The 12475-nt window shown below is 47.1% G+C and overlaps 1 protein-coding gene across 5 annotated transcripts in view; it reads left to right on the forward strand.

Annotated features, from left to right (window-relative positions):
• The window catches only part of LOC121875513 (secretin receptor-like), a 284107-nt gene that overhangs the window by 247600 nt on the left and 24032 nt on the right, over window positions 1–12475 (forward strand). For all 5 annotated transcript variants that reach the window (XM_042380097.1, XM_042380107.1, XM_042380089.1 and 2 more), the window contains one exon: window positions 9001–9166. In XM_042380097.1, coding sequence (XP_042236031.1) covers window positions 9001–9166 — 166 coding nt within the window. The remainder of the gene's footprint in view (window positions 1–9000; window positions 9167–12475) is intronic.

Here is a 12475-nt window from a genome sequence, read left to right on the forward strand (position 1 = left end):
AGGTAAGGTTTATGTAATGGTTTTTAATTTAAGGTTTTATGTTTATCTAATTTATATTTTTTAGACGTATTGATTTTGCCCCAAACACACACACACACACACACATCCTCTTCCTCTTCCTTCTCACCTCTCTTCTTAGTCTCTTCTCCCTCTTTCATCTTCACTTTTCACCCCCATCATCATCATCATCATCATTATCATCGCCATCATCATCATCATCATCATCCTCTAAGCAGTAAGAAGAACGACGGTGCTAAAAAATTCGATCCCAAGAGAATGAAATCGCCCCGAGGCCAGAGGAAAGATGCAGAAAATTGTTATGTCAGAAAGAATATCGATTGCTTGGCCTTGAAAAAGAAGACAAAATCTTCTTGTTTATATAGCTCCTCTGGTCTAGCATGGCTCCGAAAACATTATATAAATCTTCTTTTTTCAGACGCAGTGACGCATTCTCTTAAAAACGCGATGTGATGCTCTTTTGGGTTTTTTTGTTTTTTAGGAATATCTAAATAGTGTTTATATTCTGACGGGAAATTCTTGGAACGTCTCAAAAGCTCGACCCATCAGGAGAAGCTTTGATCACTACCAGAGCGCGTTAGTGTGATGCTTCTCTCTCTCCATCCTTCAACCCTTCTGATGACCCGCCTTCCTATCCTGTAGTTCCTGGTTCGTCGTGTACATGGCGTTAGTTGTTGTCTTCCTCCGTCTGTTATTGTTGTTTAATATGGGAAGTGATATCAGTTAGTGGCATTAATTAATAAGATAAGGAACTAAAATGATGGAAAACAGAGCTTGATGGTGAAATAGTATTGTTATTATTATTATTTTTAAGTTTTCGTTGATGTTTTAATTTGTTGTAATTTTTTGTTACTTTTCGTTGATATAGTTTTTATTGTTTTCGTTGATTTTGCTGTTTTTATTTCGTTGGTATTGTTGTCGTTTCAGAGCGTTACTGTAGTTACACATCGCCGTGTAAGTAAGCGGCACATTGAACACCGCTCTTCAACTACGCTCACAACAATGTCCCGCACCCATTTACCATTGTCAACCGTAGTAAACAGACATGATTGTAAACAAGCCTATCTATAAGTGTGTGTGTGTGTGTGTGTGTGTGTGTGTGTGTGTGTGTGTGTGTGTGTGTGTGTGAATAATAATAATAATACAATAATAATGATAATAATAATAACGGTTTATTGAAAGTTTGCAGCCCAAAGGCTGAAAATATACATTGGACATAAATGACTTATTACATACATTGGTGGTTTACCAAAAGCTTCTATTAGAGAAAGGTAAAGGAACATACAGTGAACATACAGATTATTGTTTACAGTGGAGGTCACTGCAGTAGATCATGTGCGCTGAGGTGTTGAAAAACAGACACGTAGTGTAGTAACTTCTCATAGATGGTGTTATGAGGGCCTGACGTGTGTAGTAACTCTCTACAGATGGTGATGGGGGCTCTCACATGGTGTAGTAATTCCCACGATGGTGCTATGAGGGGCCTGACGTGGTGTAGTAACTCCCCACAGATGGTGTTATGAGGGGCTCATACGTGGTGTGCTAATTTCTCACAGATGGTGTGATGGGGCCTCACAGGTGTAGCAATTTCACGGATGGTGTAATGAGGGGCCTGACGTGGTATAATTTCTCAGATGGTGGATGGGGCCTCACATGGTGTAGTACCTCACGGATGGTGTTATGAGGGCATCACGTGGTGTAGTAATTTCACAGATGGTGCTATGAGGAACTCCATCACATGATGCTGTAGCAACTCATTTACCACGTGGTGTCGAGCATCATGGGGACACTCACGTGGTCTGAGTTCACAGGACCTCACTCACTCAAGTGAGTGAGGTGTGGTCCCAGGCCTCCCATCGTGGACGGATTAACACATAGCTGGTGCTGTTGAGTCCAGGGGCAGCTATTACTGGCACCTGGGACCCTCCTGTTCAAGGCTGTTAGCTGGGTACGACTCAGCTGTTACTGCTGAGTTGTTCCACTGACTTGCTAACTGTTCACCACTCTCAACACTGGTTCCATTCCCTTTCCAAATGAAATAGTAACTTCTGGCGAGAACTTGTCGATATTCCCGTGAATGTGTGTATGTGTGTGTGAAGTGTTTGTTGACTCTACGACATGATTGATAAATTCTGCCTTTATCTAGCGACGGTGGGGTTTGTCTGTCTGCCTGTCTTATACATCTAGTTCTAGGTGTGTGGTCTTAACCCTCCTGTTATGTGTTGATTGAGTGACCTATTGAAGGATCTTATTCTCTTGTGTTGTCTGGAGCGATTTTTGTATAAGCGGTCGGGCTGGACGAGATAGCAGCCATACTCCATCCATCCATCAATATATTTCCTGTATCCTGCCTCCTTCCCTCTTTCCATACATACATACATACATACATCTCCTTCCTTCCCCTTCCCTGCCTCCCTCCCCCTGTTCCACCATTCATTCTCCTCCCTCCTCCCTCCCTCCCTTTTATCCTACCTTACCTTCACTCTTCTTCTAGTTAGTGAACATAGCCTTTATCCTCAGTCAATTTATCCAAATACCTACCCTCCCTCCTCCTCCTCCCTCCCCATTTCTCTCTAATAGGTCCCTCAACCTCCCTTCAATCCTCCTCTTTCTTCCCCACCCTTCTCTTACTACCATCCATCCTCCTCCCCACCCTTCCTCCTCCCCACCCCTCCTCCTCCCCACCTCCTCCTCCCCCACCCTCCTCCTCCCCACCCTCAACCGCCCACTATCTTCAACCTCCCCAATTTTCTCCCTGTTAGTCCATTCACCCCAGCCCTCTTCTCACCCAGCCCCCTTTCACCCCAGACCTCTTCTACCCCAGCCCCTCTTCACCCCAGACCCTTCACCCCAGACCTCTTCACCCCAGCCCCTTCTTACCCCAGCCCCCCTTCTCACCCAGACCTCTTCACCCCAGCCCCCTTCACCCCTAAACCTCTTCACCCCAGCCCTTCACACCCCAGACCTTCTTACCCCAGCCCCCTTCACCCCAGACCTCTTCTACCCCAGCCCCCCTTTCACCCCAGACCTCTTCACCCCAGCCCCCTTCACCCCAGACCTCTCCACCCAGACTCTCACCCCAGCCCCTTCACCCCAGCCCTCACCCTGGACCTTCCACCCCAGCCTCTTCACCCGGACCTCTTCCCAGCCCTTCACCCCAGACCTCACCCCCAGCTCCCCTTCACCCCAGACCTTCACCCCAGACCTCTTCACCCAGACCTCTCACCCCAGCCCTTCACCCTAGCCCCTTCACCCCAGACCTCTTTCACCCCAGACCTCTTCACCCCAGACCTCTTCACCCCAGCCCCTTCTTTCACCCCAGACCTCTTCACCCCAGCCCTCTTCACCCCAGACCTCTTCACCCCAGACCTCACCCAGACCTCTTCACCCCAGACCTCTTCACCCCAGACCTCTTCACCCTGCGCCCCTTCACCCCAGACCTCTTCACCCCAGCCCCTTCACCCCAGACCTCACCCCAGCCCCTTCACCCCAGCCCCTTCACCCCAGACCTTCTCACCCCAGCCCTTCACCCCAAACCCTTCACCCCAGACCCTTCAACCCCAGACCTCTTCACTCCCAGCCCTTCACCCAGACTCCTTTCACCCCAGCCCCCTTCACCCCAGACCTCTTCACCCCAGCCCCTTCACCCCAGACCTCTACCCCAGACCTCTTCACCCCAGCCCCTTCACCCCAGCCCCTTCACCCCAGACCTCTTCACCCCAGACCTCTTCACCCCAGACCTCTTCACCCCAGCCCCCTTCACCCCAGACCTCTTCACCCCAGCCCCCTTCACCCCCAGACCTCTTCACCCCAGACCTCTTCACCCCAGACCTCTTCTGCTACCCCAGCCCCCTTCACCCCAGCCCCTTCACCCCAGACCTCTTCACACCCCAGACCTCTTCACCCCAGACCTCTTCACCCCAGCCCCTTCACCCCAGACCTCTTCACCCCCAGCCCTTCACCCCAGACCTTTCACCCCAGACCTCTTCACCCCAGACCTCTTCACCCCAGACCTCTTCACCCCAGACCTCTTTCACCCTCTGCTCCCCTTCACCCCAGACCTCTTCACCCCAGCCCCTTCACCCCAGACCTCTTCACCCCAGTCCCCTTCTCACCCCAGACCTCTTCACCCCAGACCTCTTTCACCCCAGCCCCTTCTTCACCCCAGACCTCTTCACCCCAGACCTCACCCCAGACCTCTTCACCCCAGACCTCTTCACTTAGACCTCTCACCCCAGACCTCTTTCACCCCAGCCCTTCACCCCAGACCTTCACCCCAGCCCCTTCACCCCAGACCTCTTCACCCCAGCCCCTTCACCCCAGCCCCTTCACACCCCAGCCCTTCACCCCAGCCCCTTCACCCCAGACCTCTTCACCCCAGACCTCTTCACCCCAAGACCTCTTCACCCCAGCCCTTCAAGACCTCTTCACCCTAGCCCCTTCACCCCAGACCTCTTCACCCCAGACCTCTTCACCCCAGCCCCTTCACCCCAGACCTCTTCACCCCAGCCCCTTCACCCAGACCTCTTCTACCCAGCCCTCTCACCCCCAGACCTCTTCACCCCAGACCTCTTCACCCCAGCCCTCACCCCAGACCTTCACCCCAGACCTCTTCTACCCCAGACCTCACCCCAGACCTCTTCAAGACTTTCACCCCAGACCTCTTCACCAGCCCTTTCACCCCAGACCTCTTCACCCCAGACCTCTTTCACACCCCAGACCTCTTCTCACCCCAGACCTCTTCACCCCAGACCCTTCAAGACCTCTTCACCCCATGCAGCATCACCCTGTTTAATATTCTAGTCAGACTTTTGAATATGTTGGGAGGGAAGGGAAAGGGAGGGAGGGGAGGAGAGGGAGGGAAGGAGGGAGGAGAGGGAAGGGAAGGAGGGAGGAGAGGGAAGGGGAAGGGAGGAGGAGAGGAGGGGAAGGAGGGGAGGAGAGAGGGAAGAAGTAGGAGAGGAAGGGTGGGGAGGGGTAGAAGGGAAGGAAGGAAAGTGGGAGGGAGGGGTGGGAGAAGGGGAAGAAGTGGGGAGAGAGAAGGGGGGTGGAGGGGAAAGAAAGTGAGGGAGGAAAGAGGGTAGCAGCTGACAGAATTCCATTAAGTTTTAAACCATCTGACTTTAAACAAAATCCCGCCAGATATAATTTAAGGAAAGTCGACACAATTCCGACAGGTTAAGCTTCCAAAAGTCTAACATCCTACAAAAGGTGAGTTAGGTTAGGTTAGGTTACCTTAGCTTAGCTTAGCTTAGCTTAGCTTAGCTTAGATTAGGTTAGGTTAGATTAGATATTCAGGATTTTTTTATATCACCTCAACAACTGCCTCTCTCTCTCTCTCTCTCTCTCTCTCTCTCTCTCTCTCTCTCTCTCTCTCCTCTCTCTCTCTCTCTCTCTCTCCATGAGTCATACAGTTCCCTCGAAACTATTGAGGGTAAGATCAGTCTCCTCCTGTTAGACTGCATGACCTCGTGACTGTCTGATGGAGGGATGGCGTGTAGGGGAACCTCGCCGGCACACGTCTCCCGGTCATCGCTCACGAAGGAACCACAAAAGAGAATTGATTGGTGTCATGTGGGTAATGTTCTGTTGGTGAACGAATTCCCAGCTGCCTTGATTTTATTTTTTTTTTTCACTTTTAATTTAACTTTTTTCATTCTTTAGTTTTTGTATTCATGGTTGTTTGTTTATTGAATTTTGTTTTGTTTGGTGAGTGAATCCCTTAAGATGTGTGTTTTAATTGTCCTGTGTGTGTGTGTGTGTGTGTGTGTGTGTGTGTGTGTGTGTCAAAACGTCGTGAAGTTACACATAATATCATCACCACAACTGTCACCTTTATCACTACTGAAATCACCACACTCACCACACTCACCACGTCTACCACCATACTCATCATCACCCACTACTACCTCACCTACCACCACACACTACCACAACATTCACCATTACAACTGCCTCAACCCCCTCCAACCACCACCACAAGGACCACCACTTCCCTCCTCCCCCCACACAAAGTATCCACGTAAACTCTTCACTACACCCCAACCTTCTGGTAGAGGCAGGCGGTCCTCTCCTTCCCCCACCAGGAAGCGAAGTGATCTCACATCTTATCCTCGGATGAAAAGATTCGATTATTGAATTCCCTCGAGCGTAAGGCAGGGGAGAGGAGCCCTTACTGAAGGAGGACATGAAGGTGATGTGAGGGGTTGTTTCTCCTCTTCATCCTCCTCTTCATCCTCCTCTTCATCCTCCTCTTCCTCGTCCTCTTCTGCTTGTCTGTCGTTTTATCGGAGACTGCTTGGTATGAAAAGGAATAACGCTTGAAGGATCATGTCTTTAAAGATAAGTGGCTCATTTTAGTTTGCTTGTCGTCTTGTGAGAGGGCGTGGATGTGTAAGGGCTAGGGTTATGGAGGGTGGCAGAGGAGAGGGAACGATGGTTGCTTCCTCTATTTGCTTGTAATCTTGCAGTAGGACGGACGGCTTGTAGAAGTTTCCTCCATCTGCTTGACTGTCGACGTGTAGGAGAGAACTGTGGGGACCCCTGTGAATACCTGTACCTGTTGCGACTGCTTTATTCAAAACTCCTTCGGGTGATGAAATAAAAGTGTTTACCAGAAAGATCAGCATTAGTGTCTCTTTTTCTCTTATTAATACACTTCAAGCTTTGTTTTTGTAATATAGTTTATCACCAAAGAGGGGTAATTGTGTCCGAAGGTCTTAAGGAAATAGTGTGGAGTCAGACTCATAAATTTCACCAGAAGATTTCTCCTCTTGGTCTCTTCCAGGCGGCCTATATCAACAGGTGATGAGAGTCTAAAATGGGTTCTCTCTCTCTCTCTCTCTCTCTCTCTCTCTCTCTCTCTCTCTCTCTCTCTCTCTCTCTCTCTCTCTGTGTGTGTGGAATATGCATCTTCATTTCCCCACTAATACTCACACGCACAAAACACATGTAAACATTATATCTTCACACGAATACACTATAACTTCTTCAACCTAAAACTATTACGCACAGATCGATACAAGAGCAATCCCATTCTAAACAGTTCTTTGTAAATGTAATAAATATTGTTCTTTGTTTTTTCTTTTCAGGCTTTTTAGGACAAACTTGTACGTATAGTTTAAATTTAGTCACGATTCCCTACCATGCATGTCTCGTATGTATTCAGCATTGGGTATAGTTTCAATAACACACACACACACACACACACACACACAACACCTGTCGCCTCTCTACATAAATATAACCGTTTCTAACTTGTGTACATATTGTCTCACATATTAGGCACCACTCCGACCGGCTGCGACCATTTACATCAATATTTCATTTTTTTTTTTACTTTTCTCTACCCTTCGAATCTCTGCCATGAACCTTTTTCTTTGTTAAACTAAATGGAAGGTTATGTGTAAATATCACCCATGGTCAGAGTAGGTCCGCGTTGAAACAGATAATAACAAGTTAGATTTTTCTGCATTTTAGTATTTGAATAATAGATTGTGAATACATAATGATTTAGAATGTGGGTTTTTCGTGTTTGTTTACATCAGGACGTGCAGATGAGTATTGTTTTATAGTTAATTACTATAAAGAGCTTTTCACGCCTTTTATCATATTTACAATTATTAAATAGCTTTTCTAATTACTGTAAAGTTGTTTTATATTGTTTGTTGAATGGCATAAATGTGTAAAGTTAGTTTCGCTATACCTGAAAGTGTGTTGTGGATTTTTTTTCAATGTTTTTTCGTACATTTAAGTCTGTTATCACATCAAATCATGTTATCGGGCACCTACTGAGTTATCGCACATCAAAGGGCGTTATCGTGTATCATAATGAGTTATCGTACAACATAGTTTGCACTCGGGTGTTCTGAAATGACTTGATGAGTTCTCGAAGGACCTGATGTGTTCTAGAATGTCCTCATGTTACGTCATGCGTGTTATTTGGAGTATGACTATGGGCGGTGGGTTCTGACGTCATCCACCTCTTCCTTCCTCCTCCTCTTCCTTCCTTCCTCCTCCTCCTTCTTTCCCTTCTTCCTTACCTCCTCTTCTTTCCTCCTCCTCCCTCGCCTCCTCCTCCTCCTCCCTCGCCTCCTCCTCCTCCTCCCTCGTCTCCTCCTCTTTCCTCCTCCCTCGTCTCCTCCTCTTTCCTCCTCCTTCTTCTTCCTCCCCTCCTTCCTTACTCTTCCTCCTCCCTACCTCACCTCCTCCCACCTCACCTCCTCCTGCCTCACCTCCTCCTACCTCACCTCCTCCTACCCTCACCTCCTCCCTACCTCACCTCCTCCTGCCTCACCTCCTCCTGCCTCACCTCCTCCTACCTCACCTCCTCCTGCCTCACCTCCTCCTACCTCACCTCTCCTACCTCACCTCTCCTGCCTCACCTCCTCCTGCCTCACCTCATCCTGCCTCACCTCCTCCTGCCTCACCTCCTCCTGCCTCACCTCCTCCTGCCTCACCTCCTCCTGCCTCACCCTCACCCTTTCCCTTCTCGCCCTCCCACAACCTCCAGGAATATTCTTATCACCTCTCCTCACAATGACAAACCCTCCTCTCTCCTCCTCACCATGGCACTAACTTCCCCACTCCTCCCCCTTCACAGTAACTCCCCCCCACACTGGCACTACCCCCTCACACTGGCACTACCCCACTACCCCCCTCCCTTTTTCAATATTTTAGTGAATAATAAAGTAATTCATAGCATTTCGTCGTAAACATAAGCACACTAGCTAGTATTGTGACCCCGTAGAATAAATAAAAACAAAATAATAAGCCCTCTTACACGGTGCCTCGAGACTCGATAATTGTACGTCATTATTTTAGGAGATTATTATATACTTGAATGTTTCTTTTAGTGTCCTTGTTAGTAGAGTTTCTGAGACGATTAATGTGTGTTTAGATATGTAATTCTCTTTCTCTTCTTCTCTTTTGGTTTACTGGCCGTCAACGAGTAATTCCTCTCTATCATTGTTGTTGTTGCAGGAAGCTGAGGTGTCCCAGGAACTTGTTACATCTCCACCTGTTCGGGTCGTTTATGCTCCGGGCGCTGGTGGTGCTGCTCAAGTCCTCACTCCTGATGGACGGTATCGCCCTCCCTCACAACTTCCACCTTCAGGACGGCGAGACTTACTACAATGACGGCAGCCAGGTGAGACACACGCCTAGGCTTAGTTTTTACTTCACTGTGGGAGAGATACACTGTGGGGGAGACATTGTGGGGGAGACTTGCACTGCAGGAGAGACAAGTAAATATTGAGGGACTGTGGGAGGAGGAACAACACAATGTATACTCACTGGGAAAGACATATACTCACACTAGTTTGGTTTTCTCTTCTTTCCCAATGTTTCTCAGTGTGTCTTTCTCAGAGTGCATCTCGGTAACACATTCTAGATATTAGGGTGTGGGGTTTTTTTAGACACCCTAGACGTGGGTAAAAAAAAAATCTGAAATATTCTTTAAGTATTTTGCATTTAAGTCTTATTTTCTTACTTGATATATTTGTTTTATTGTTTATATCCTGGTAAAATAAAATCCATATTTTTATCATAACCTACCAGAGGACAGTAATGGGGTATCGGGACGTCACGTTAGATGTCTTGTTTAATCCGCCCTGGGTCTGACGTCAGCTGTTTTGACTCATAAATTTTCCACCAATTATATTAAAATCATAATAGGCTGAAAACATTAGACATACTCGGAAAAATTCACAAAAAAATAATATTAATGTTTAATTCTGGAAATAGGAAATATAAAATGAAATAAATACGACAGAAGCTTAATGAAAGACGTTTATATTTTACTGTAGTTTAGTTTTCGTAAGAGAGCGTGGGTATAATTCTTCAGACGATGTATAATACTTGACTTTATACTTCATTAACTCTATTTTTTTCCTACGTTAACTTTACTTTTGTTTTCCTTATTTACACTATTCTTTGTTCCTTTCTTAACTTTGCATTAGTTCTCCCTTAATTTTTACATTCGGTTCCCGCCATTATCTTTCCAAGCCGATAAAGTCCACTACATTAAGATTATTCCCCTATAAGTTGTATTTAACCTCAAGTACAATATTTATTTCCTCCAAATAAAGTATAATAACCTGAAATGACGTCTTATTAAGTATGATAACGTTCTTGTAATGCTTAAATCGGGAGGAAGTATATTTATTTTGGTCCTTGAACCCACACTACAGTATAAATGAACTTCTCGATAATATTCAACCATACTCTATAATTATATTCATACTCTCTGACATCAAATAGGAAAGTTTATTATTTATTTATTTATTTATTTTGTTTTTGGAGGGATGGATACGTATAATGGCCGGTGTCTGGTTGCCCTTCTCCGTCTTGTTGCTAGCTGTCAGACGCCCTCCCTAGACTGCAACAGGTATGATTGGGTTTGGAAAATGTATTATGTAACTCTAGTCAAGTTTAATAGTTGTTACTCTGACCTGTGACTCACTCTTCCCCCTCCTTTTTCTCTCTCTCCCGCTTCTCCTCTTCCTTTTTCTTCTTCTTCTTCTTCCTCCTCCTCCTGTCTATTCTACCCACGTTCTCTCTCTCTCTCTTTCTCTCTCTCTCTCTCTCTCTCTCTCTCTCTCCTCTGTGTTAATTCCATTAGTGTTTCATCCCCTTCTCTCTCTCTCTCTCTCTTCCACACCCCTTCACCATACACCGTCGGCCTCACTTTAATCGCCTTTCTCTCTAATCCCTGTCTTTACTGCCCCCGTCTCCTCCTGTTCTCCTTTCTCTCCCTTCCTTCCCCTACCCTCCATCTATTTTTGCTTCCCTCTCACTCGTCTTCCTTTTTCTCCTCTTCATCCTTATTGTCCATCCTCCTTCTCCTCCATCTCCTTCCACCTGTCCTCCTATCATCTCCTATACCTCCCTGTCCACCTTCCTCCTTTTCCTCTTCCTCTCCCATTCTATTTCCTTCTCCCCATCTCCCAATCCATCTTCCTTCTCTCTCCTATCTCCCATGTCCTTCTTACCCCCCCCTATACCTTCCTTCCTTCCCCCTCCTATTCCTTCCTACCCTCCTATTCCTTCTTCCCTACCTCCTATTCCTTCCTTCCTTCCCTCCTATTCCTTCCTACCTTCCTATTCCTTCCCTACCCTCTACCTTCCTTCTTGCCCTGCTGAGGCAGGAAATAACATCGCCTCAGTAGAAAATTGACAATTCACAGTCGTCCATCACCTGTTGCGGCCGTTCTCATTAATATCCACAAACTGAATTGGCCTGGTTGGTCCCCACCAACCCCTCCCCCCCACCCCCCCTCCCCTCCACCCCCCACCTCCCCTTTAAACGAGTTATTCTTTCTTCCCTTCTCTCTGTTTCTTCCCTTGTATTTACCCAAGATTGAGGCCTCTACGACTGTATGAAGAGACATATTACGAATCGGAAGCTTCCAACAACGTAAAAACAGACATACTGGGGTAAAAGTAAACCTCCCAGACGCTAGAGGCTTCCACTGGTGTAAAACAAGTCACACTAAAACAGACAGAAGCTATCAAGAGTGTCACTACCCTGTCTAATGGCCGGAAAAGTATAGGGGTGTCTTAAGCCTGTCTGTCTCCTCCTCCTCCTCCTCCTCCTCCTCCTCCTCCCTCTGGTCTGCTGAATCTCCGTCGACAACACCTCCCTAGAGATGGTTCCTTCATCACCTGTGTTCTGATGGTGAACTGGTGACCCGTGACCTGATAGACCTGATAGTGACCTGGTGACCCGTATCAGGTTGGTGAATTGGTGATTCTCACAATCTATCTATCATATATATTTATTTTTATTTATTTATTTGTGTGTGTGTGTGTGTGTGTGTGTGTGTGTGTGTGTGTGTGTGTGTCACATACAGGAGGCATCTCAAGGCACTTGAAATCTTTCACCAACGTAGTCTACGTTCCATCCTCCGAATTCGCTGGGAAGACAAGAGAGCAAATGCCAGTATTTTTGCTGACACCAACTGTAGAAACATCGAGGCTACCATTATCCATGAACAACTACGTTGGACTGGCCATGTTACCCGCATGGACGACAGTAGACTGCCAAAGCAGCTAATTTACAGCCACCTAACGAATAGTAAACGTAACGCTGGCAGACAACAGAAAATGTATAAGGATAGTCTTCAGTCACACCTGAAAAAGTGCCAAATCGACCCCCTCACCTGGGAGACGATCACTCCACACCGAGGTGTCAATACATTCGAGTTAGCCCGACTGCATACCGAGGCAGACAAGCGCCGACGCCGGAAAGACGCTGCCGCCGCCCCTTCCGCACTAGATGTAGCCCTCCACACGTGCAACATCTGTGGACGACCCTGCCGGTCCCGTATCGGCCTCTTTAGTAACCTCAAAACTCACCAACGAAGGTGACATCCTTAATAACTCACATCATTGTACCAGAGATGGATGATCGCCATACTCGAATCCGAGTGACAGCAAAGTAGTAGTGTGTGTGTGT

This window comes from Homarus americanus, unplaced genomic scaffold (assembly GCF_018991925.1).
Source record: "Homarus americanus isolate GMGI-L3 unplaced genomic scaffold, GMGI_Hamer_2.0 scaffold39745, whole genome shotgun sequence".
Taxonomy (NCBI): domain Eukaryota; kingdom Metazoa; phylum Arthropoda; class Malacostraca; order Decapoda; family Nephropidae; genus Homarus; species Homarus americanus.